At 40.0% G+C, this 26,451-nt stretch overlaps 1 protein-coding gene across 5 annotated transcripts in view; it reads left to right on the top strand.

Annotated features, from left to right (window-relative positions):
* Positions 1-26,451, top strand: part of carmil3 (capping protein regulator and myosin 1 linker 3) — a 95,009-nt gene that overhangs the window by 34,587 nt on the left and 33,971 nt on the right. For all 5 annotated transcript variants that reach the window (XM_084913747.1, XM_084913751.1, XM_084913748.1 and 2 more), the window contains exons 11-18: positions 1,252-1,346; positions 5,675-5,761; positions 8,113-8,222; positions 9,776-9,853; positions 15,064-15,140; positions 19,642-19,746; positions 24,585-24,654; positions 24,762-24,843. In XM_084913747.1, the coding sequence (XP_084769873.1) occupies positions 1,252-1,346; positions 5,675-5,761; positions 8,113-8,222; positions 9,776-9,853; positions 15,064-15,140; positions 19,642-19,746; positions 24,585-24,654; positions 24,762-24,843 (704 nt within the window). The remainder of the gene's footprint in view (positions 1-1,251; positions 1,347-5,674; positions 5,762-8,112; positions 8,223-9,775; positions 9,854-15,063; positions 15,141-19,641; positions 19,747-24,584; positions 24,655-24,761; positions 24,844-26,451) is intronic.

Here is a 26,451-nt window from a genome sequence, read left to right as displayed (position 1 = left end):
TTGAAGACCAGCTTGCTTTGATAGCCGGTGCTTCTCATCTTCTTCTTAATAATACCCCAATAGATTCCCTGTGGGATTTAGGTCAGGAGGGTTGTCTGGCCAATCGAGCACAGCAGTATCACAGTCAGCAAATCATTTGGTAGTAGTTATGGCACTGTGGTCAGGCAGGTACTGTCCAGTCCTGCTGAAAAAGGAAATCAGCATCTCCATAAAGCTGATGGAGATGCTGGATGGAAGCATGAAGTGTCCTGAAGGCTTTTGGTAGACCAGTGAAGCAATCTTCAGCAACTCCAGCAGATGACGTGGCACTCCATATTGTCAGACTTTACAAACTTGTGGTTCTCCACTCTTCCTCTTTCTCAAAACTCTAGAAAATTAATTTCCAATAGAAATGAAACCTTTTTTTCATCTGAAGAGAAGACTTTGGATCACTGAGCATGAGCCGAGTTCTTCTCCTTATCCCAGGTAAGATGCTTCTGACATTGCCTCTGGTTCAGGAGTGAAACGATATGAGGACTACGACAGATTTGTAGCTCCTTTCTTAAAGACGTCTGTGGGTGGTGACTTTTGATGCTCTGACAGCAGCCGCAGTTCACCTGCAGCACGGCTCTCCTGTGTTCTCGCCTTTTCTTGACAGTTCTCTCAAGGCTGTTTGTGCACTTTTTCCTGCCACACTTTTCCCTCCCAGTCAACTTTCCATGCATACTGTTCGACACAGACCTCTGCACACAGACAGCCTTTTCAGCATTGAGCTTCCATGGCCTACTCTCCTGAAGGATGTTGATGATCTGGAAAACTATCGTGTCAGCAGTCGTCCCCATGATTGCAGCTAAGTGTGCTGAGCGAAACCAAAAGATGCATGTTTATATGTTTTGAACCATATTTTACTTAAGCTTGAAATGACATATTCTAATAATTTGAGATGCTGGACTTCTGAATTTTATTAACTATGAGACCCAATTGTCAAAATGAAAACAAAAATGGCCTGAAATGTGATGAATTTGAAATATTAGAAAGTTTACCTGATTTAATTACATTACCTTTTTTGAAGCATGTGCAAAAGCAATGCTAGCTTAATTAAAAAAAATCTAAAGTTCCTTTATCAATTAATTGGTACGTTTAAGCAAAACACTGGAATCATTGTAAAGTGCTTTGAGGTAAGACAGGAGATTTGTTTCATCAGTATCTGAGATCGGTATTGAATTTTCAATTTTGCAGAAATAAAACTTTTCTTTTTAATGTTGTCCACAGGGATTTTCCACAGAAGATGGCATCTGCGTTATCAGAGAACCCAGCCTCTGTGATTCACTCTCTCAACCTGGCTCATAACACACTAGACAACCAAGGTACCAACCTGGACTCTATGAACTCTTCTTCCCTCCTCCCGCTGTCTCTCTCAGGGCAACTTTGATTGTTTTTTTTGGGGGGGGGGGGGGGGGGTTTCCGCCCCATGTTATTACTTCACAGCTTTTGTTTGCTTTCAAAGAATTCAGAATCAATCCCTGTCCTCACAGAACCTTTTATTTTCTTTTTTGTCTGTTTTTTCTCATTTTTTTCTTTCATATATTTCAAGCTGTATGTTTTGATTGGTCTTTCACTGTGGAGAAATCCTTTATTTTTCTGGTTTCACCGCTCACCACACAATCCGAACCTCTTAGACCTTTCTGCACACACACACACACACACACACACTTTGCCACTTTGTGATCTGTCTCTGCAAGTGAAAAATAAACACGCACAATTCTATGGCGTTATTTTTGTGCCACTATTCTGAGCGCACGTAAAAAAAATTGCAGGTGCAAGTGTTGCATTTTGAGGAGAAATTTATTTTGAGCGAAGAAAAGCTAAATTTGAGTGAACAAAATTCATTGCTGTGTGCAAAAAATGTATTTCCGTGTTTGCTATTATCCATACACACACACAATAGCAGCTCCTCTCGCTCAGTTTTTGCACTTGTGCTCGCTCGCATTGTGTTGCTCGCGCTCTCAACATTTCTGCCTGTGCGCGCTCAACTCTTTCTGTACACCGTTATATTTGTGCCACAAAACCAGCCAATCACAGAATTGGATGCAAAAAAAATCTGATTGGCTGTTTTGGTCTCCAATCAGCTTGAAATGACGAAATGCAATATCCCAGAATCCATTTCGTCCAAAACTCAAACGAGGCAGTGGCAGAGGAACAGAGTGGCGGAGTTTGAAATATTACTCTTTCTGGGTCACAAAATAAACTTTTAAGATATTTTCATGCGAGACTGGTGCTGTGTAAACTTCAAATATCTGCTCAATTTATCAAGACATCACATATTTGCATAAGTGCTCTAACGTTTTCGGAGATGCCTGTTACCCAGCAGCTGACCGGGTGGTCACTCAGGTTAAACATGATGTATGAGGCTGAACTGACAAAAAACCACCGACTACACCACCAGGTATTATAGGAAAAACCATAAAGCCATTGAACTAAAACAAATGCTGTTGTGACAGTGATGTACACTGTCTTGTTGGTATATATGTATGATTTGTATCACCTTCATGTTTCCAAACCGATATCATGGCCAGCAGCTTTTACAGCTGTGTCTCCAGCAAACATCAGCTGATACTAGAAAGTAATATTAAATAAATTCTAACAACAGCTTATCAAGCTTGAACGTGCTGCTGTTGTTTAGCGCAACATCCGCTGATTTCCTCTTTCTGGCGCAAAGTGGGAGATAAACAAACAAGAGAGATGATCAGCTGATCATTGATCAGTTTCATGATTGAAGTAGCAACAGGAGAGGGAGGGAGAGAGAATGAGAGAAGAAGAGGCAGCTGTGCACCAAAGACAGAATAACTCCAGTTTTGTGTCTTTTTTTTCATTCTCGCTGAAGTCCGGGACGAATCGCGTTCCTTTTCCTCTCAATACGGATGTATTGTAATTGGTCCAGCCCAGAGTTGATCATGACCAACTGGCTAATCCACCACCTTTCATTGTTTATACCGTTACAAAGACAAACAAACAAACATAAAAATGAAAAATCACCATCGGCCCACCGGGCAAATGTCCGGTATGCCCAACGACCAGTCCAGCTATGCGGTCAGCTGGTGGGTAACAGGCATCTCCGAAAACGTTAGAGCACTTATGCAAATATGTGATGTCTTGATAAATCAAGCAGATATTTGAAGTTTACACAGCACCATTCTCGCATGAAAATATCTTAAAAATTTATTTTGTGACCCAGAAAGAAACTCCGCCACTCTGTGTCCCTCCGCCACTGCCTCATTTGAGTTTTGGACGAAATGGATTCTGGGATATTGCATTTCATCATTTCAAGCTGATTGGAGACCAAAACAGCCAATCAGATTTTTTTTGCATCCAAGTCTGTGATTGGCTGGTTTTGTGGCACAAATATAACGGTGTACAGAAAGAGTTGAGCGCGCACGGGCAGAAATGTTGAGAGCGCGAGCAACACAATGCGAGCGAGCGCAAGTGCAAAAACTGAGCGAGAGGGGCTGCTATTGTGTGTGTGTGTGGATAATAGCAAACACAGAAATACATTTTTTGCACACAGCAATGAATTTTGTTCACTCAAATTTAGCTTTTCTTCGCTCAAAATAAATTTCTCCTCAAAATGCAACACTTGCACCTGCAATTTTTTTACGTGCGCTCAGAATAGTGGCACAAAAATAACGCCATACAATTCAGGCAGCCTGAAGTGTGTGTGCAGAGTCAGACCTTACATGCATGCAAACGCCACTTATTAGCTCATTTCTGCCCTCACGTCTGACACTTGTCACTTCTACTCACCTCACAAGTGACAAGTGTCGGGGGGGACATACTTACTTTATTGTGATTGGAGCTGTAAAATGACTCCAACCTTATCACAATAATGCACATCTTTACAGCAAAGGATGACCTTCAGTCTGTGTGTGTGGTTGCCTTCTAAAGTTAAACTTCTCTAAATACAAATAAACAAAAAAAAAAAAAGGATGCGAGGGAGACACGAACTAGGAGACAACTTTTGGCATTTCAATGAATTCTATTTTTAATAAAAGCAAAGCCTTTCATATTATCTCCATGGCTGCAGTATATTTAATGAAACTGCTGAGCTGAAACTCTTTTGTTATATACAGTAAGCTCCTTTTTGTACAAGGTGCTCATGTGGATTAGTCACTACAATATGTTTAAAAATTAAGTCTGTAAATTATGTCAGTCGGGTTTTTATTTATTATTTATTTTTAGAATTACAAGGACATGGTTTGGAGAGTACATACATAAGGGAGTCTAATGTTACATGGCCAAACTATATATAAGCTCTGTGAGTGCAGATAGATGCAGGGATGTACTGTAAGCAAGCCTTTTAAGATTTATGCCCCTACTGAAAAAATTATTCAAAGAAAGCATGAAATACCAACGCTGAGATTGAAACTGTGGAGAAGAATGTGAAGAATGTGCTCCTTTTGAAATCGATGCCAGCAACAGTGAAATCTTTACCAATGTGATGTACTTTTTGTAAATAGGACTGTGTGAGCATTATTGAAAGTCAGACCTGAGCAGAATGCAGTGGTGCTGAAATGAGTAAGAATGTTCCCGGTCCACATGACCATCTTGATGTGTCACTTTCTCTGGGTTCAAACATTGTTGGAAACATTTGCGATTTGCAGTAGAAGCAGGAGTTTTGCAGGCATGCGACTGATATTTTATTTACATCTTCTCATGCAAATGGAAAATATGGTGATGAATGGTTTAGCTGATTTTGAAGCTTTAATATGCAAAAAAAAAAACAACTCAACTTTAGTGTTATTCTCCAGGTACGTACCTTTCTTTCTCTCATTTTAAGAGCAATTTCCTGTTAATATACCCAAAATTTGTGATGGTGATTTTCCCAATATGAATATTTGAAATACTAATATTCATCTAAAGCAGCCAGCATTGTTAATAACTTGTAATATTTCTCAATTTTGCTGGTTTTAAGTTAAAGGGTCTAAATTAAATAATGCATATTTCGCAAATTGTAGATTTAGGCCTGCAAATCTGCTGTCAGAGACTGGACATTCAGATATTTGAGTGACTTCAAGGATTCATTCTTCTCAGAGTCCATAGTTACAGAGTCATAGTACCAGATATTTACCATAACAATAACCCATCTCTCATCCCAGTTTTCTATGTAATTTCCTTCTAATATGGCCTCTAAACAAGTTATACTAAAAGATATGTGAAAACACCCCCACCTTCATTCCCTGAAATATTTTTTTCCAGGTGGTCAGTGTGCAGGTGATCACATGCCACATGGCCAGTGTGCAGCAGCCCAGTTTGAATCCCACTTGCAGCCCTTCACTGCTCCACTATCAAATCCAATCTAAACCGGTCACATGTGAGACATTTGGTGAACTGACATGGAATGACCAAAATGTTATTTAATATAGGCTAACATTTCAAATCAATTGCTTTGTATTTTCTCATTTAACCTGGAAAAAATATGTATCAGTTCTCCATCACCATTTTCCAGAGCCCAACATAGTATCTACAAGTTGCTTAACCATTTCATAATTCACTGTTAATGAGCAAGTCTTTTGGCATTTTTGTGATTTGTCACTGAACTGCTCATTTAATGTCTTTGGTGTAGATAGATCAATATATGTTCTCTGATGTTTAAGTGATGACTTTCCTCTCTGTCTTCTCCCACCCCTCCTCCTACCAGGAGTTTCCAACCTTATTCAACAGGTGTGTCGCCTTAACAAGGGCCTGCGTCTCCTCAACCTCTCCAAGACTTCACTTTCCTCAAAGGGTAAGTGTGCAGCGATTAGACACAGCAGCCCCTAGTGGCTGACTGTGTGACAAACACAGATTTTTATCATTGTGAGTTCATATTACATTACACAAAGCAGTACAAAACACTGTGTCTTGCTCAAAGACAGCTTGGAAATTGTCTGTAAAAGCTAGCTGTAAGCCAGGTTCACAATGGTGGCCTGCTGCTCTAAATGCAGTTGCATTTGAGCGGACAATTGCTCAAACAGAAATGCAGACCAGTAAATGTCCCACGTGAATCAATTCAACAAATAATAATCAGGTCAAAACTGAAAGTGGTCGATTATTTATATAAAAAAAGTATTCTCCATGAAATCCTGTGTATTAGCAGAGTGTCCCAGTTTTATTGCTTTTATCCCAAACAATATATTCAACAGTATTAGAGCAGATTCAAAAGGATAATGTTAATACAGATGTAATTCCATATGCTTATAGCTTATTCTTTGATGATTATTGCAAATTACAAGTAATTCCTGATCTTAAATGGCATTATGGGTAATGATTATCTGATTTAGCTGATATAATGGACATTTCTGTCATTACAGAGAACAGTATTATTATACTACTTGAAAAACACACAATGTTGTAACAACATAGTTGTTCAGAAACACAATAAAATTTTAAAAAATGAATTAAATTAATAAAAACCAAAAGTACTACAAAAAAGCTAATGGCCAAACAGGCTAATCTTTACAAGCTAATGTGACGTCAGGGGTAAAGCTAGCTGGTGAGATACAGCTACAGCTTTCCTGAGGGATTAAACTAACCCGACCCATTTCAATGAAAAAGATCTATTTTGTTGATCCAAGATTCAATTTGTTATCAAGTAGTGAAATGCCAGGAAAGCAAGGAAACCAAACTCTGGCTAAAGCTAACTAGCTAACTAGCATAGTTGGAATGTAAAAGTCATTTGAGTTTGATTAATGAGACTTGTTATCTTGGTTTTGCCTGTAAGTCTTATTTTTAAATGTGCTAAATGATTAATATGTTTATTGTAGTCACTGTACTTGCTTGACAATACATGTATACTCATATAAATATATTTTCTGTTCTTTAGCTTGCAAGTTCTCCCCCCTCTCAAATCTTCTGCTTGTGCATTTACTGCTCTGCTCATTTTCAATGCAGAATAGGCAAGGAGATCCCTAATTTAACGGTATAGCTAAATGCAAACTTCATGCTACAGACAGTGACCTTGACTGCTTTTGTATGTTATGAATGGGAAGACCACACTAGGTGCCGTTTTAAAAGCCACTGGGTTGAAACAATGATTTGGGAGAATGCAACGATGATGCTGACCTTGAATGTTGGGTGTTGGTAGGTGGGTTTGACTTTGCAGGGGCTGAGCACTTTTTGTTGAATATTTATAGATCTCTCTCGCTCCCCCTCCTTCCTTCTGTCTCTAAAACACCTATGCCAAGCAAAGCCCGTATGCACACTTATGCTATAAACACATGCTTACGTCACCTCTCAGATGTTAATCAGACATGCAAATAAGCTGATGCATCCCAGGAACTCTCACACCATTACTTCTATAGACACTTGACAATGTCACACAGACTAGTTGGCCTCTAAAAGTCTGTGCTTGCAGCAGAATCAAGCAGCTGATAGATGGATTGAGGCAGAGTGTGGGGTGGATTAGACACTCTGCCCCCTCTTCCCCTCATTTCCCTCCTAATCGCTACAAATTAGGGATGAACAGCTTACTGCCTTGCCAGCTTCAGATAGGCACATGCAATGGCTGTCTTGTTCCACCCTCCTCTCTAGTGCTAAAAACACTTCCTGTTGGTTGTTATCAGTAATATATTTTAGATTGAATACAGCACAGAGAAATGGTAGTTGTAGGCTTTGCATTTGTTTGGCTCTCATAGATGTTTCACCAGTGCTGTTGCTGTGTCTGTATTTAAGCTGTAACCTGACATGGGGTGCTGTGTGCTGCAGAATGAGGCTTTTAATGAGGGCTTCCATCAGGCTTGTGGCTGTAATTGTGTAGTGATCTGATTTGTACATACTTTTGTTTGGCTTTCAGGGCGCACTTGGAAACTGGGATAGTGGGTAAAAGGTGGCTGGCTTCCTCTGAAAGCTCTTTCCGTACAAGCCTGCCATGCGCTGACAAGTCTCTGCTCAATTAGTTTTTATTTTTTTGCCACAGATTGTTTTGTTTTTCTTCGCCTCTTCAGCTTTTTTATTCCTCAATTGCTGATATGTCATGTCCAGAGCATTAAATTGGCCCCCTGAAAAAAAAAAGATTATAAGATGATTAAATTAAACTATCGTATCCCTTCTCTTTTAATCCTTTATCACCCCCCCCCCCCCCCCCCCCCCCCCGGTTAGGTGTGGTTTCATTGTCCCAGGCACTGTGCTCAGCTGACGACTATTCCAATTCTCTGCTGCATCTGGACCTTAGCAAAAACCCCGGGGTCTTATCGGGAGAGGACGCTACAGTAAGGCACAAAAATTGTTGCATTGTGTGTTCCCATTCAAATATATTAATGCACACTTACTGTAAAAAATCTTGAGTGGAGGAGGGGGGAAAAGGAATCTTGTAATATTATAATAAAGATTTTTTTACACTTGCCCATCAGGAAAGAGTCAATGTATCATTGCATGGAAAATTCTCAGGCCTCTGTTACTTACACTGTTTACAATATCTTAATTCTGATAAACTGGAAAATCATCATTTTTTTAGTGCTGCTGTTATGCCACCTTAGGATGGAAATCTGGCTTTTTTATATAAAATGTAAAAAAACAACAAAAAAAACCCATGCATACATAAATATTGATTCTGACTTTCTTTGACAGAGTTGACCAGGTTCAGTCAGTTTGCGCAGTGAAAAAACATTTTTTGGGCTGCAGATTCTGAAGGCCAAAATGCTTCATTTTGGTCTTATCAGACCACAGGGGCTTCTTCCAGCCTACTTCAGAGTCTCCCATGTGCCTCCTGGCAAACTGTAGCTGAGATGCCTGCGCTTTTTAAAGAATGATCATTTTCTTTTCCACTTCCCCATAAAACTGTGGAAGATGAAGCGCCTAGCAAGTTGCTACTGCCTCCACAATCTCTTCAGGCTTTCAGGCTGAGCCTCTGAAGCAAGCTCAGCACTCCTTCGTTGTTGCCTTAGCTGCTTAGTCAGTCTTTTTTTTTTTTTTTTTTTTTAATCCATACCCTGACTTGTGTGTTTAGGTCACAGTTTAGCTGAGTTGCTTAGAGGGTTTTTCCAGGTATTGCAGATGGAAATCTCAGATTTTACAAATATTAATAGTAGTATTTATACTAATACACATAAACAAGTGAAACATGCTTATATATAATTAAGACATTTTATGTCTATAATATAATATGTAATATAGGTTTATACTCAGTTTAGATCACTTTACAGATTAATTTTGACATTGTTATTTAGTGAAAATCAGTCATTTTCTCTATATCCAATCAGTTCAATTCAGCTTTATTTATACAGCGCCAAATCACAAGGCGCTTTATATTGTAAGGTAGCTCCTACAATAATACATACAGAGAAAAAACCAACAATCATATGACCCCCTATGAGCAAGCACTTTGGCGACAGCGGAAAGGAAAAACTCCCTTTTAACAGGAAGAAACCTCAGACAGAGCCAGGCTCAGGGAGGGTCGGCTATCTGCCGCGACCAATTGGGATGAGAGATCGGTGTCAAAATGCGGGATGCTGTTCAGAACATGACTGATTTATCAATATATCAGCAGCTGTTTGTACTGGCATTTATAACAGTTGATAAATGAAAATCTAAAAAGTAAAGGATATCAGAATATCAGACTTTTAAATCACTAAACATCAGCATTGGTCTTGGTCTTAAAACCCTACATTGACTGGGTTCCAATGATGTTAACTAATTCCCATGTGAGAGTGTATCAATTAATCCAATGACCACTGCCCTTGACTGTGCAGATGTTTACTTGTGTACATCCTTAACTCAGAAATATTAACACTATCTTAAAGTCTCTCTCCTTCTTCCCATGCAGAACCTGTACCTCTTCCTGGCCCAGCCTAACTGCCTGGTCCACTTGGACCTGTCTGGGACAGACTGCACTGTGGACTCGGTTTGTACTCGCTCTCTTTGTTACAGTCGATATCCACCCATCACTATCTGATCTCATCACTAGAATGGGATTCAAGCCAAGAAACAGAAAGACCTAGCGGTCTGAATATGAAACGCCTACCACACAAAACCTCACTTTATTCCATATCTCATAGAGATTCTCTCTGCATAATGCTTTAGGTGAAAGTGGGAGCTCTTAGAAGGGCCAATAATGAAGATGTATAACCTTTGTGATTTATACAAATTATGTCTTTTACGGAAAGCACACAGAAGCATTTGTTGCAAGCTTTTGTTTGCATCTTTGTTGTTGTGAGTATGTCTAAATTTAGCATGTCTGTGAGCCAGTGTGACAAATGGCATCTTGCTGTGGTAGCAGATATGCTAACAGTGGAAAGGATGACGGAGCTTTCTCTCAGGGAGAGAGTTCATTGGTCACACTTGAACATGTCTGTCCCTGCAGATTACTGCTGCGATGGCAGTTGGTTTGCTGCAAATATGCGATACTGTGTGGTTAAAAATGCTGAAAGTTACAACTGTACTCACGTTTTTAACGTCTGTGTCTCCTTAGAAGATGTAGGGGTTTGTGAAAAGGTCACATTTTATTGTTCATTCTCAGTCATTGCTGCTTTGTCAGTGCTGTGTTGCTGCTGATGCCACAGAACGCCATAGGGACAGGCAAGGTTGGGTAGAACAGACATAAATATTCTTTTTTTTATCGTTTCCACCACGGCAGTGAGGTTAAAGGTCAGAGTCGGCTACAGATCTAAGATCTAAGGACTGCCATTGTTCAGCGGTTCAGAAGGACAAGATCTACAGTAAATGCTCCATTTTCTGTACTGACTACTACAAATACAGTAAACCAGAACTTTCAGCTACTTTATACTTGTATCCACCATAACAGGCAACAGAATTTTATCCTTATTACCAAACTACTTCATCTTAAACTCAGTTTAGTTTAGCATAGTTTGGAGATTGTTTTTCATACAAAAATTATGATCAACCTGCTGTTCAGTGAAAAAAATATATTTACAATTTTTTTCGATTTAAATGTTTTTAAATATTTTCAAAACTTGATTTGATCTGGGCTGAATCCCGTAGAGCTTTACCACGGCAGGTGGAGTTGCATTTAAAGCTGCATTTAAATGTGTTTCTGCACTGCCTACCATCACGAGTGAAACCCAGCGGATTGTTTTGGACTTGGAGTAGATAAATATTGAACAACATGCTGTTTTGCACGCTGTGTGTAGACTCGTGCCGTTTTGAAGGCTTCAGTGAAAGTAAACAGGTCTATGTTAGCGAAGCACTGGCTTTTGCATTAGCATTGCATGCCAGCTAGTTACAGTTATGGCATTTGACATTTTGTTTCACTGAGGCATTAATCTCGTGCTAATATATCCTATACTATTATAATATATAATATACTGCGTTTACATGGTTTTGCTACCGAGCAGATCCATCACAGCTGGTGCAGTCTGCATGAATTCTAAGGTGTAGGTTACAATGTACAGCTGCACCTTAGACTTGATTAGTACTGTAAGTCAAGCTTAGTGTAGGAACCTTTCTTACTTTGTGTTGTTTAAAGAAACAGACACATTCTTTTGAGTAGAATGACAAATAAAAGAATAACCAATGGTTACTGTTTACGAACACCACATAACAGGTGCTGCAGTTTTACATTAAAAAAATACATTCTTAAGCTTTCATGGGAAGGTGAAAGTATAGAGTTAGTGCTGAAAACAACAGGATGTAAATACTTTGAAAGTCTGCTAGTCATGGCAGACCAAACTGTACTTTATAAAAATGATTCCCGTCACCTAGATTTAAAATTACTACATGAACAGGGATCAGTTAATACTGTAATGTGTAGATATATTAATATAATGGGTCATTCTGTGCAATACTTCTTCTGCTTCTTGAAGAAATGCAAAAAAATTGTACTTTTTCTTTCTCCAGTTCATTTGTATCACAATAAATTAAATTAAAAAAAAGAAAGAAGAAGAAATCAAATGAAAAACTAAAGCTACAGTTTAGAGAACATCTACCTCTGATTTAAAAATGACAAAATAAAAAAATCAACACATAAGGAAACTTAAAGGAAGTACATATTTAACCTTTGAAAGAAGAAAGAGAAAGAAATATCACAGATGTAGATTCTAGCTATAGATAAATTCTCTTTATCTTAAGCTTTTTGACACTAAATATTTATCACAATACAGAATAATTATGTTAGTTCTTTACAATTGTTTAAACAAGTTTTAGTGTGGAACTAAATCAGAGCACAGACACTGGCTAACCTTGGGTTTCTCAAAAATATAATTTCCTCTTAATTTGTACTTATTATGCTTTTTGGGGAAGGCAAACAGTTTCTGGACTTTTCTTGCCGCTGTGATACGTTTACTTTCCTCCCTCGCCGCTCTTCACTTGAGCAATTTTAACACCTAAAAGCAGCGAGCTTGTCAACCAGGAATCTGTTTCGCAGAGGACTAGCCCACCCGTCCTGTTAATGTGGGCAATGAATTTTATATTGAATTATGTGCATGGATGGAAGTCATTGCTTCTCTTCTGCTTTATTTCCAAGTTGAACTTGCTCACCTTCAGAGGGTGACAGAAAGAGTTCTCTGTGAGACCTGCTTAATGTCCTTTTTTTTTGTGCTAATTGTCATTTATCCTTTAGAGAGGAGCTATCTCGGGGAAAATTAGTCTTTTTTAGTGTTAGCTTGTTGGATTGAATTATTAATACGTTTCTGTTTTTAATCTACGCTTGACACACAGACAACGGTCGATTAATCAATTTGCGTGATGGATCACACTGCCAGCGAAAAAATGGATTTGTCCGATAGTTTAACCTCTCACAAGAGATGGGATGCTGCTTAAAGTATTCCAGGGAATCTGGGTTTGGTTTAATGCCAATCAAATTTGCGTCCTCCTGCCTAACAAACACATATTTATCATCTTTATTTTAACATTGGGCGGATCACAGGTCCCTGCACATTCACTTTAGTACTCTCTAAAGCTCTTTATTTTGAAAGTCAGCCATATCATCACAAGGCATGGCTTGATTGATAATGGCCTCTGATGAATGATACATGGCGCTGTGCAGCATAATGCAGCATGGATCATATAGGCAGAGAAATGCATGTGACACAGCATACTTGGTTTCCTGCACGAATCCTGTACAGCTTCTTTTTTTTTTTTTGAGGCATTAAACATTTGATAGATATCCAGTGCAACAAATTGAAGAATAGTAATTCGTTTTTCCTGGTATGGGCTCAGCTTGACTTTGATTCAGTACAATACAATTACACTTCTTATTGCCCATTTGGTCCTGCTATCGGGAATTAGTAGACTTCTCTGACAGATGAGCACTTTCCGTACACACTTTCAAAGATTGGCAGAAACACTACTGGCTGTTTTTCATTTGACTGCTGGAACTCGGGGCCGTTAACCCTTAAATATACACGGGAAAAGTAGCCAAACAAGACTCCATTTTAATAAGTATAAAAATATCACTTTTATTTTTCAGTCTACATTATTGTCGCTCATTTAGGGTGTAGATTTGAGTAAGTGGTGACGTGCAGCAGCTTCCAAATATTCTGAAACAAATATTAATGATTCAAACCTTCATTCAAACATTCCTTTAAGGTAGAGAGAAAATGTTCTCTGTCAGTCTTTCACAGACAATAAAATTAATTCAGTGTTTTAACTAAAGTTCAGCTAAAGTTCTTTTCCTGGCTGAATGCCGTACTGAGAAACCTTGTTATTTCTATAGGCCTAGTTTATACAAGGACAGTTTTAATTCTGAGCACAGGAACAATGTTAATTAGCATTTAAACTCCAAAGAGATATGAATTCAACAAATACCAAATTTAACAGAGTACAACTCTAAAAAACTAAATCTTACTTATTCTTTCAGATAGTGGCCTTGGTGACTATTATTTGACATGATTAGATTGCTAATAGTGTTGCATCTGTGTGGAAGTAGCAATTTACCCTTTATAAAACTTTAAATATAGTTTAGTAATTAGTCCACTGGTTCAGGGAGATGGGCATCGTCACAGTGAATGGTATTTGGACTGGTGTTTATATACCAATAAACTACTCTTAGTGAATACTCAGTGTTTTGAGCAAAATACAAAATAGATTTGCCAAAGTAGGAAAGAAAACAAAAGCCTGTCACAGGATTACAGTTTAAATGCTTTTCTTTGTTTTTGTCCTGTGGATGCAAACAGAGATTGAATCACAAAACACCTTGTTTTTAGACTGTAAATGCAGTGAGGGGTTGCACTAGATAAACTGTGAATCATGCAGAATTTGTCATGAAAAATATATGGTTGTTCTACTTAAGGTCACAAGGCCCAAACATTTGTGTGGTTGTTGACAGCCAGAATGAGAAGTTTAGTAAAAGGTTTTGTGCACTGGAGTAAAAATATAGAATTGACTTTAAGTGAAACCAGATGTTGATATGGGGAAAATGACTATGCAGTGGAACTGTTAACAATTGAACCATTTTTTATAAGCTCACCATGTTTTATGTAGAATATTTATGTAATGTATTTCAAATGTATTGAAAAGACAAGTACAAATGCAACAAAAGCTCAAGTAACTACCTTTTATACTCAGATGCAGGGATTTAGAGTAAGTATTGTCCAATGCTAAGTGGAATGAATGAATGAATGACGCAGGACTGTGAGCATCTGTTATCATGTACTCCTCTCAGCCTCAGAGTTTCACTTTTTGTTTTCACCCTGTAGAGGAGAATTCACAGCACTGATTTCCGACGATGTCATATTTCTTGGAAAATCACATGCAGCAGATGCTAAATGCGCCTGTTTGCAGTTGTAGAAAGTTAATGACAAACACTGCATTATTCTGTGGAAAGTCAAGCCATATGGCACAGAAGGATCAAATAAATCCCGAAACGAGACTTTTTTTTGTCCTGATTTGACCGCCTGTCGTATCTCGTTGTACTTGTCCTTTTTTACAACATGCAGAGCTTCTGCTAAATTCTATTTTTCAATGTCAAGCAAGGCTGTCTTTATACTTCAAAATATATATTTACTCAAGAGTCTTCACATTGCTTTTGTGTCAACTTTAATTTGTGCTATAATTGTTTTTTCAGTACTCAAGAGCCAAAATAACTGTTATACAACACAATCGTGTTCACCATAGTGAACATGACACCTCCCATTTATCTCTCTGTTTCTCTGCCAGTTGTTTGGGGCCTTGCTGCGAGGCTGCTGCGCTGACCTCTCCTACCTGAATCTCTCCAAGAACTCCTTCTCTCACAGGTGGGCATTCACCTCAAGTGTAAATCCCAGTTTAGGCTATTTTTATTTGAATATAAATATATAAATATATATATCAGTTTGCTCAGCCAAACAGCTCTGGAAATTTTCCAGTCAGGAGGCACAGAGGAGAGCGAGCATCATCATTTATTTCCCGTAGATTAGCGTTTAGCCCTGGACCTCGCTGATAGAATTAGCATACAAGCTCACATCGCATTCCTCATTTATTCTGCCTCACTGCATCTGTGTGTGCCGAATGTTTCCAGCTTCCTTTAATGTACACATGTCTCTGTTTGCTAACAGGTTTTTTGTCTGTCAAGCACTTGTATGCATGCCCAACTGTGCTTGGGTTGTTGTTGTTGTTGGCGTGCGTGTGTGTGCGGTTGAACCCTGTGTGTGTTTGTTATCTGCACTAGCAGGCAGAAGCCGTTCCGGCTCTCATCATGTCATGTCCCACAGGAGCCTGGGAGCTTCCCTGCTCAGCATATTACATTACAGAATTACAGAGAAAGAAGTTGGTGAAAAATGAGACTAATTTTAGACGGGAATTATTGTTCCAATCCCCAGGCTCCCATGCCTCCTTCTTTTCCCCTATCCGTGTCTACTTTTATCTACTCTATCTCTCTATCCATCTTTTTTTTTTTGCACCTGTCTAGCAGCACCTCTATTTCTCCCCTTCCTTTTACTTATGGCATCTATTCTCCATCAGTCTTTTCTTTCTGCTTTTTATCGTTCCCTTTTTCATAACTCTTCTTCCCTCATTTATACCTCGCTCCTTTCCTTCCTCATCATTCTCAACTTATACGCCCCACTCTTCCTTCCCTGTATCCTTATCGCTCTACCTCCTTCTACACATTTTATCATCTTTACCTTTGCTCTTTCTCATCACATTCTTCCTGTGTTTGTAGTTCCTAGTTGCAGTCCTCCTGCTGCTCTTGTGGTATTAAATGCACGCTGGCTCAGTGCTGCAGGTCGGATGGCTGCTGTGTTGCCGCAACGACACGAAGGCACGAAACTGAACCGACTTGATAAGAACCGACCACCTGACTGCTGCTCATGAATATGGAGCGGGCTGCCTCAGACCACTCCTTTACCCTTTGCACACATACAGATGTGGTCACTTTTGACTAACAATGAGGAGTCTATGAAGATGCTGCCACACAGACGTGCAGGCACGGTTACAAGTTGCTGATAGAGCTCTCTGGACAGTGTTTCATGAGAGAGACAGTGACACCGTATCTGCTTATGTGACAGAAGCCATTCTGTATCCGTGCAGCTTTGACGGGCTATATGCTAATCGTTACAAATGGGTCAAAGGAGAGCTGCTGTTACACACACTGGGAGGTTATCTGAAAAGGAGTGACCTGGGATTGTAGTGCAGCTGCCGGGGTTTCTCTCACTACTGTCTTCCTCAATGTCTTTATCTTCTTTTTTCTTTTTCCTTGTGACCTTTTCCTCTTTTTTTTAATCCCTCATAACTTCATTTTCTCCCATTTTTTCCCCCTCTTTATCTCACATTTTCCCTTTCTCATTTCCTCTCTCGCCATGCAGTTTAATCTTATAGCCAAGTTAACATGGTTTTGTCTGCATGGGGCGAATACTCTAAAACACGTTACTGTACTCTGTCAACCATGCATTTGCCTAATGGGAATTCAGACGCCACAGTTCGGCACGTTTACTTCCGCCCGTGTGCGTACGCCACTTTTAAAATGAGCGCCCGTTAAACGTTAAATGTGTCCCGGTCAAATTTCTCAAGGCCAGCGTGGCAAGTTGCTAAATTATATTCTAATAGACAGTCATAACAGTCAGTGTGAAGCACTGGGTCGTGTGCACAAGGACAATAAGGGCTCGGGCTCACGCTGCAATATGCACACAGGAATTTGTTGAAGTGGAACAGAAATTGGAAGGGTGTAGTGATTATTCATTATATTCCCAGCCAGTCAAATTACTGCACTCATATCTGTGAAGCAGCTGTGCCAAACACATGACAGAATTGTCTCAGCAATCAGAGGAGAGGAGAGTGCAGAGCAGCTTTCCCTTTTAGGCTATTTTGGGGGTCTGGTGCAGCATTACAGGGTGTATTTCTAAAGACAGGTGATGTCTCTCTTTAGTTCTGGCGTGTTTGTGCAGTTTTCATAACCGTGGCTAAGTTTGCACTTGCTGTTGGAGATGCTTTGAGGGGACTTCCACAAAACGCTTCCTTCCCCAGCTTTCCAGACAATTTTTTTAACATGAATCTTTTAACGCCCTGCTCTTTGAGACTGACGTAGCAGCTGCCTAAGCCTGACATATTTTCAAGCTGAAGTGTCAGTGGAAGAGGAAACACTAAAAGTAATTCGTGTGTTTCTGGATGTTGAAAAGTAAGGTTGACAAAGTGTTGATGAAGTTTTAAGGACTTGTTTGAAAGTGTGACTGTGTTTCTGAAATGGCTTAATTCAGATAACGGAGTCAAAGTGTTGGTCGAGCTTAAGGAAGCCATTACAATAAGGTGCTAAAGCATCATTGGAAAAGACGAACCTTAAATGATTATGATATGTATGATTAAACTGTTAAAGTAAGGAATAAGCCTTTTATTGTAGTTTGCTAATATTAAACCAACAATAATTTGGTGAATCATCAATTCTGCAGTCAGGATAGATCAGGGACTCTGAACATATGGTATATATAACTCCACCATCACCCCTGGGTGGTAGTTTGTCTGTTCTTCTCAAGCTTGGGTGCTCTAACAGAGTCCTTGGAGTTTGGGGGTTCTGCTAATTAGGACTATGCTCTTCTGGATGGAGATCTCTGATGTTATAGTTCATAATGCTCTTGTTACCAGTGGGACCTGTTTGGATTTTACTTTTCAAATCTGCTCCAGTTGTTCCTTTAGCTCCTTGTACTCCTGGTACTCTATTTTCTCATGCTTCTTCTTCCTGATGTTGCTATCTGCTGGGATTGCCACATCTGTCACAACTTTTTTCTAATCTTCCATGTCAACCACCTCTATGTCTGGTTGGTTGGCTGCTTGTCTGTCTGGAACTGGAACTCCCACAGGACCTCAGCCCTGTTGTTTTCAGCCACCTTTGATGGGATTTCACATCGGGACTTGGGGACTTCTAGTCCATATGCGGCACAGATGTTCCTGTAGCCTATCACAGTCACTAGGTTGTGCTTCCAAATGTATGCGTTTCCAGCTTGAATCTTACATCCTGCTACTATGTGTTGGATAGTCTCCATGGCTCTACACAGTCTGTAGAGACGGTTGGCTGAGCACTTCTAACTCTGTGGATCTGTTGCTCAGGGCCTATAATAGTGGACAAGGACATATCGATGTTCAAAGCTGGTCAAAGAAAAAAAAATCATGCTGAGATAAAACTTTGGTTTTAAACTGTGGTACTGGGAGTGGGTATGACATTGATTTTGGTAAAAAAAAAATGTTCTTCACCCTCAGCATTTCAAAATGCAACATGCATGCCTTTGCCTATGTGCTTCATAAAATACACTGGGTTTCAGGTGGGAGGGACTGAATGTGGTTCAAATCCCTGGTGGCTGCTTCTGCTTTCATAGAATTGTTAATGAAATCAGCCGCACCTGTGCTTTTCATGTCAAATATAAAAGATTGTCTATCTCTCTATATATAGGGTTTTTTTGACTAGTGAACTATGAGGTAAATTTTACTTCTCATGAGTTTGCATTCAAAGTGCCTTATCAGTGACAGCAATACTCATTTATCAGGTAGAAGCTAAAAAAAAAAGAGTTTTGTGATGCACAAGTAAACAACATATCAGCCTCCTGAAAAGCAATAGCAGGTAATCTTTCCAAGAAAAACAAACTTCATCTTTCTGCAAGATGAATTCATCCTTACCCTCACTCTCTCCTCCTCCTCGCCACTCATGACTTTATCATTCCTTCTCTAGCCTCCCTTCCTCATCCTCCCCTGTGGTGAATTATGTGTACAGCGCGGGGGCTGGAACGGCAGATTGACAGCTTTGACAAGTGCTAAACAGATCGGAAACAGTACACTATATTCATTCCATGAATGCCGAGTACAGTCCCTGCTCTGACTCAGAGGAATGTTGTTCATACATGGAGACTTATTCTCTATGCTTCCTATGATGACGGGCTAATGTGCTGTATATGTCAGGCAGATGGTTAGATAATAGGTCCATGTTACCTTTTAAGTGATCGCAGTAATTAATGCCGACTTCACCTTTTCATGCTGTCGGGTTGATATAATACTGACCCAAATGTCGCAGCGAGCATCTTTTTTGCTTCAGCCTTCTTCTGGCTCTCTTCCCTCCCTTGTTCCCCCCCTGTCATTGCTCTGCTTGTCTACTGCAAATTCTCTGTCACTCTTTATGAGCGTATCAAGTCCTCCTGTCATCCTCGCTCTTGTTATAGATCAGTGTCATCCTATTTTTCGGTCTGCCTGATTAAGATTTAACTTAAATGCTCTCCTCGGTGCTCCTCTCCCCCTCTGTTTTAAAATCTTCCTGTTTTTTCTGTACTGTCCTTTTTCCAGAAAAGCCAGAGATTCTCTGCCAACTTTCCGTCAGTTCTTCAGCTCAGCATTCAGCCTCACACATGTCAGCCTGGCCTCTATGAAGGTCCCCCCTGATTCGATGAGGTGAGTCGCTGTCAAACGCATGGATTTTTAGGGAAAATCAAACTGGAAATTGGAAGTGCTGTGCAAAAGTCTTGAGCCACCCATCATTTATGTATATGAGGAAAATGGGAAAGAAGTACAGCAATTTAATTTAAACATGTGCAGGCGTACATGGACATAAAGTATATAAGGCAAAAACAGTTTGTACAATTCTAACAAGCCTGAAAGTCAATATTTGGTATAACCACCTTTATTCCTTAACACAGTTGCTTTAAACAGTCTCCAGGCTTCTTGAAGGACATTCAATACTCTTGAATGTCCTTTTGGCTGCCTTTTGTTCTCATCTCTGTCAAGATGATCCCACACTGCTTCAATAATGTTGAGGTCCAGACTCTGGGGAGGCCAATCCATGACTGATGGTGTTTTTCTATCCATGTATGTTTTTACTGCATTGGCTGTTTAGGATCATTGTCATGCTGAAAACTGAAGCTGTCGCCAGTCAGACATGTTCCAGGTGTTGCTGCATGGTGTATCAAAATCTGATGGTACTTTTTGTGTTTGTTATTCAGTAAATTTTAACAAGGTCGCTGACACCACTGGCCAAAATGCAGTGCAAAACTGTGACAGAGCCTCCACTGTGTTTTACAGATGGCTGTAGACATCCACTGTTGTAACCTTCACCTGAACCCCTCCATATATTGACAAGGATTTGAACCATATTTGCGTTAATGACTTGATAAGACTGGTTGCCAGTGATTTTCAGTCCAGGTCTTGTGCAATTTGGGATACCTCAGCCTTTTCTCCTCATTTCCTTTCCTTGGCTTCTTGACAGCCACCCTTCCACTGACACAGTTTCTGATGAGGCATCAGTGAACAGTAGATTGATCTACTCGAGGACCAAATCCATCTCTCAGGTCCTGTGGCAAATATTTAAAGTTTCCTACTAATGATTGAATGATTCATACGTCAGTGTTAAGTTGCTTAAGAAATAAAAAACAAAAAACCCATTCCTCTGTAAATGGCGAGGATTGAAAATGACTTAAAATCAAGCAACGTCCGGCGGGAGGAAAAAAACCCTGTTGCTTTTGCACAGTACTTCAGGATCTTTTGTATGTATTGTTATGTGTTACTGGACCTTGGCTCATTACATTGTATTTCCATATGGCACAAAAGACTAAAGTTTATTTGATGGTGGAAAAAACAAGTTATAATCCCCAAGAGTCACAAACCTGTATCCAGATATAGATAAAGGAGAAAAATGCCAAATAAACAAGTCAGTCAGAAAAATGCATCAAAACAACCTTTCAAAAGCTGCTCGTGAAGATGCTCATAGTTCTGACAGAAGAAGTGACCTGTGAAGAGAGAGGTCTCTTTTCTCTTATGACACATAGAGCAAAGTCAGTGCTGGGCACAGTTGCCATAAAGGTACCAAAGCACTATATATTACTAACTGGCATGTTAAGTCTACATATAAAGAGGGTCAAAGAATGTGCTCAAGCTCAGTGTCTGGCAGTAAACTGGTAATTGTATGCTGTCATCAGGACCAACCCATGATAATTAGGGGTGCATATGTCTGATAAGCCAAATTAGAATCTGTCTTTATGATGTGACATTATGACAAAACCAGTCACAAGAAATTGACTTTTTTGTCATCAGTCTTCAGGTTTAATTACAGTTTCATTCAGGGAGTCATACAAAGGAGTATTGTTATGAAATTAGCGCACACCCTAAATGGAGTTGGAAACAAAATTGGGTTGGGCTTTGCTTTAGCTTATAAGACTGTGTCAGTCGAACTCTGCTGCCATCCTGTTAGAGCTCATATAGGTTGTGCTACTCAAAATGCTCTAGCCTGCCCACAGTTGCTGTGGAGGTGCAAGCAGCTTGGCAACCCACCATTCCTGCTTTGCCTTTCATGCTGTGTCTAACTTGATCAGTCTCATACTTGCTGTCATTGATGTCTCCTCTGTAATGTGCTAGGTTTGCTGCTGCTATCCCACAAAAGACCCCACACTGTCAAATATAAATTACTGCAGATAGAAATATCAATCATCTTTAGACTCTTGTGGTCCCGACCTAACTACTGTTAGTTTTGTATTCTAATTATGTAATGATACACTGGGTCTTCTTGATGTGGCTACAGTATAAATATTCTGCTGACTATACGTTTAGCTTTGACCTGTATATCATCATTTGTGACAGCCAACTGGCATCTGATTCTCTTCCACTTCATTTGGGAAATCTCTAGACGTGATGCATATACTGACTTGGCAAAATATCCTGTAATAAATACCAAGATGCCAACAGGATGCGCTAATATAGACATCAAGCAGCTACTGAAATATTATGCTAGTATTATTAGAGGAAAAAAAGCTATAAATTACCTGCTAAGGAGACGCTGGAGAAAGTGTGTTCCTGTGCCTCCTACATACTTTATGACTGAAATTTGGAGAAGCCACTTACTCCTACAAGATAAGTTTAAAGTCCTTTTTGAAAATGGAAATATTACAGTAGGCTTGGAATTATGAATTAAGCGAATCTGTTGCTTTAAAAACCCCCACTTTATTAATTTTTTGGATGATGTCTCCCAGCATTTCTACTACAAATTTCATGCACAGTAGGAGTAATGAAATCTGCAAAATAATCCAATTACGGGATGAAACGCCTTAAGTGAGCAAACGCGGACTTGAGGGAGACACGTTTCTTTCTTTATGATATTGGACGCAGCGTTTCCCCCTCAGACTACCTGCCGAGCAGCTGTGTGATCAGGTACATTTTTTACTTTTGCGGGAGAATAGTGATGAATGGAAACTTTGCGGGTACAGCCAGAACTCATATTCTGTTTAGCTTCAGTGGAGGTTGATGATATATGTGGGTTATAAGACAAACTCGCGCATCTTGTTATTTTTAACTCCTAACCTTGTTGAGGGTGTCACCGGCAGTTTTGACTGGGAGTGCTGAAGAATGAATTCCCACTGGGGCCACTCAAGCTAAAAATGTATCCACTCATGATGCTGTAAGCTGCTTTAGTTTCAAAACACTGTATAAACCGAACTCAAGGAGGAAGACTGCTGAAGGCCTTTCGGTTTTCCATCCAAGAGGAGACTCGTAAAAAATGGGAGAGCCCCCCCCCCCCCACCCACCCACCCAATGCATTATTTCTGCATTCCTATTCCTGTACTCTAACTTTAATGCATGCAGAGGCCTTGATAGGAGGAGGATAGTGATAGGTTTGTAGCTTGAACCTATTCGCTGGAACGTTGAAGACAATATAATTACACAGCAAGCAAGACACGAAGTAGGCAAAGTTCTTCATGTTTTCGTGCACGGGAGAGAACCGGACAAACGCCGTTCCTTCGCTTGACCCCAGTTGCTCTCGTCCGCTCCCCCTTAACACTGCTCTTTTATTGAGGTTACATGAACATGCATAGGTTCATTAACATACGACGTCTACATACAAACAAAGAGTACCTTGCCTGTGTGTGTGTGTGTGTGTGTGGGGGGGTCAGAGTGTGACCCCATAAATGACTTCCCTAAACCTGCTGGTCTGGAAGTCCAACAGTTCATCTAAACAAAAGGCACTTTTGTCCTACCATAAAACAATAAGAGAAGGTACAACCTCTCCCATGCTCCCAGAGTGCTCTCTAATGCACACAAAGTTTGCAGACTATCAAGGATCAAACCTCTACCAATCTACAACTAATTATAAAACTCTAAGCATATATAAGTAGATATTTCTAAGCATAAATGACAATCAACAATACAAAACCTAACAGATAGTACCCTAACCTGTCCTAATTTAAAGCAAAAACTGCCCAGCAAACAAGGTTGCCATTTTTCTGTCATCATTGTTTCAGTACAAAAATAGCTTATGCCATATGGAGTGTGGTTTGCATCCAAACCACCAGTGAGAGTTAATCATCAAGGTGCACATTAGGCTTCAAATGCTTTTCCTTGACAGTGGAGCCAGTTCACTGTTCCGTTAGTTGACTGGCCTTCAATCAGTTGACACAGACTGAAGCCCCCGTGTTGGCCAGCTTCCACTGTGCTGACGTGTCTTTGTGGAGGACTCTATGCCCACCAGCTTCAGGAGATCTGTAGCTAAACCAGCTCACAGAGCAGCCAAGCAAAAAAAAAAAAAAAAAGGAGTTTCCCAACAGGGATAAATGGAGTTTTGCAATATTACAGTTTCTCTGCTAGGCGTATAGCCTGCTGAACACAATCAATAGCAGAGAAAACAAAGCAAAATGCCAGCAATTGGGATGATTGCGCGCTGCGTGATGGATCCCAGCCAAAATGGATGGAGCAGACTCCCCACTTAGCACTTTTCCTCATTACCTCCTCATGGTGCATAACTCTTAAATGTGTATTCATTGCACAAGAACAACCTCCAGCGGAGCCTTGATGTGCAAATGTATTTTTTTCCCCGCATCCAGCTGGGCTTGTGTAAATGTACAGTCGCTACAATCGGCCACTTCTGAATAAAACTTGAAGGTTTTTGAGGTAATTTCTGTTGCCAACTTAGTGAGCTATGAATCTTATATTTAAGCTACTTTTCTCTAAATCCTTTAAGATGGTTCTTAAACTTTTAGGTGTGCAGAGGAGAATGTGGGGCAGGAGGGGGGGGTTGTTAGAGGGAGAAAAAAGGCGATTGGATTTAAGTGGAACTGATTTTTATTTATTTTTCTTTTCCAATGTGGTTTTTGCTCATCCTTGTGCCTCAATTGACCTCTGTTTCTCAACATTTCCTCTTATCTAACTATCATTTTCATACCCCTTTTTCTATATCTGCTTCACGATTAATCTGTATTTCCTCTCTCTCGCTTTCTTTCCCATCCCATCCTACCTCTGTTTTCCTTCAGGGCGCTGTTCCTCGGTTTGTCCAATAACCCTCATATCACTGATTTACACCTGGACATCAGCAGCTGTGAGGTACGCTCTGTCGGTCTGTACTCAGGGTGTATTCACTCATCATCTTCATATATTACCCCCTGTGGCTATCCCATCATGCTCTGCTCCTCTCTGTCTGCCTTCCACAGTTGAGGTCAGCAGGTGCCGGGGTGATTCAGGAGCTGTTTCCTCGAGTTTCATGCGTGGGGACTTTAGATATCTCTGATAATGGTAAGAACCCACAACGGATGCACTTACAGGGGTTGTTGTATGTGTATTGGGTAGCTGTAAATCGTATAGACTACGCCATTATGGTTTTGACTCCATCAGCTTTTAAATTGAATGGCTTTCTTTCAAACTAAACTAGTGAACCAGTCTCAGTCACTAGAGCCTGGCTGATTTATCGGTGGGCCAGTACTGTTGGTTGATATTGGTTATTTCCTGATCTATCTGTCTGCATTTTATAACAACCAGTAAATGAAAATGTAAGTAGAGCTGGGAGAAGCACCCTTCAGCTGTGAGTGTTGACATTGGATAGTTTGAGGTGAATCTGCAGCTTCACTATTGGCAGCACTTGTACTTGAAATGCCACAAACACAACAACCAGAGGCCTGCACTATGAAGAGAGTTCATCATACCCAGGGTGTCTTACTGTTATCTGGACTCACTTACCCTCCCTGTGGCGATCAGAATAAGTGGTCACACTGAGCTGGTTATCGGCTCGCTAACTAAACCCCTGCATGTTCACAGGCTGGCGTTGGCATCTTCTGACCCATCCTAGTGATGGAAAAGTGTTCTGGCAACAAAGTAGCTGTTTTTACAAAGAAAAATGAAACTGTGGGAAAATATGAAAAGGTTAAATGTATAAAAGAGACACGGCAGTGTTTGTGAGAGGAAAGGTGCTATAGAGTAATACATACGTGTACATGATCTTAGTTTAATCAAAAACACCAAAAGCTAATCTATTAAGGAGGCGGTTGGGATAGTGGAGGGATCTTTGTCAACAAACCGTTTTGTTTTATCTTATCAGCACAGTAATAGCACTGGGTTATGATGGCTGCCCTGCACACCCACATGAATGCGATTAGAATTTACTAGTCAGCTGCATGACTGATAAAATGAGAATGAGATTTTGAAGCATGAATAAAGAAGCTGATTCCAGTCCCCTTATCTGTGTGAGTTTAGTGGCTGAACTAATGTATTTCTTCATAGTTCAACAATGATGTAATCATTCATGGCGACACCAGATTTTTGTCTTTACATTCAAGACCTGATTACCAGCTGAGCATAGTGAACAAAGACCTGCTGCATCATTAGGGATGGGTATTGATAAGATTTTCACGATTCCGATTCCATTTTCGATTCTGTTTAACGATTCGATTCTTTATCGATTCTCTTATCGATTCTTTTTTTAAAAAAGGAGAACACTAAGGTCGATTAGCTTAGAACTTTGTTTTATATCTTCTCTTTGAACAAGATAGAAATTTAGCAGTAACATGGCCTTACAAACCCAACAGTGAGATCTTAAGAGATCCAGCCTATGGCTCTTCAATGGGGTGTCACAGGGTCCCCGGGGAAAAAATTGTAAATGTAAAACAATAAAATAAATATTCTTCTGTAGCAATAACAAAGTATAACATAAATTATTCTGTAGCAATTACACAAGAATATCCAGTAATGTCCCTGCCTACAATTAAACACATTCACTTACCGAAAATCGGGGGCATCTGCTGTAGCAAATGGGTGCAAGCCTTTTACCACAAACTTAGTCACTGCTCGGTGACATTCGTCTATCCTGGCCTGAAAGGAGACGCTATCGGTAGACTGCAGCGACAACTG

Source organism: Perissodus microlepis, chromosome 18 (genome assembly GCF_051167445.1).
Source record: "Perissodus microlepis isolate ML-2025 ecotype Zambia chromosome 18, ASM5116744v1, whole genome shotgun sequence".
Classification (NCBI taxonomy): Eukaryota; Metazoa; Chordata; class Actinopteri; order Cichliformes; family Cichlidae; genus Perissodus; species Perissodus microlepis.
This window is presented reverse-complemented; position numbering and strand designations above follow the sequence as displayed.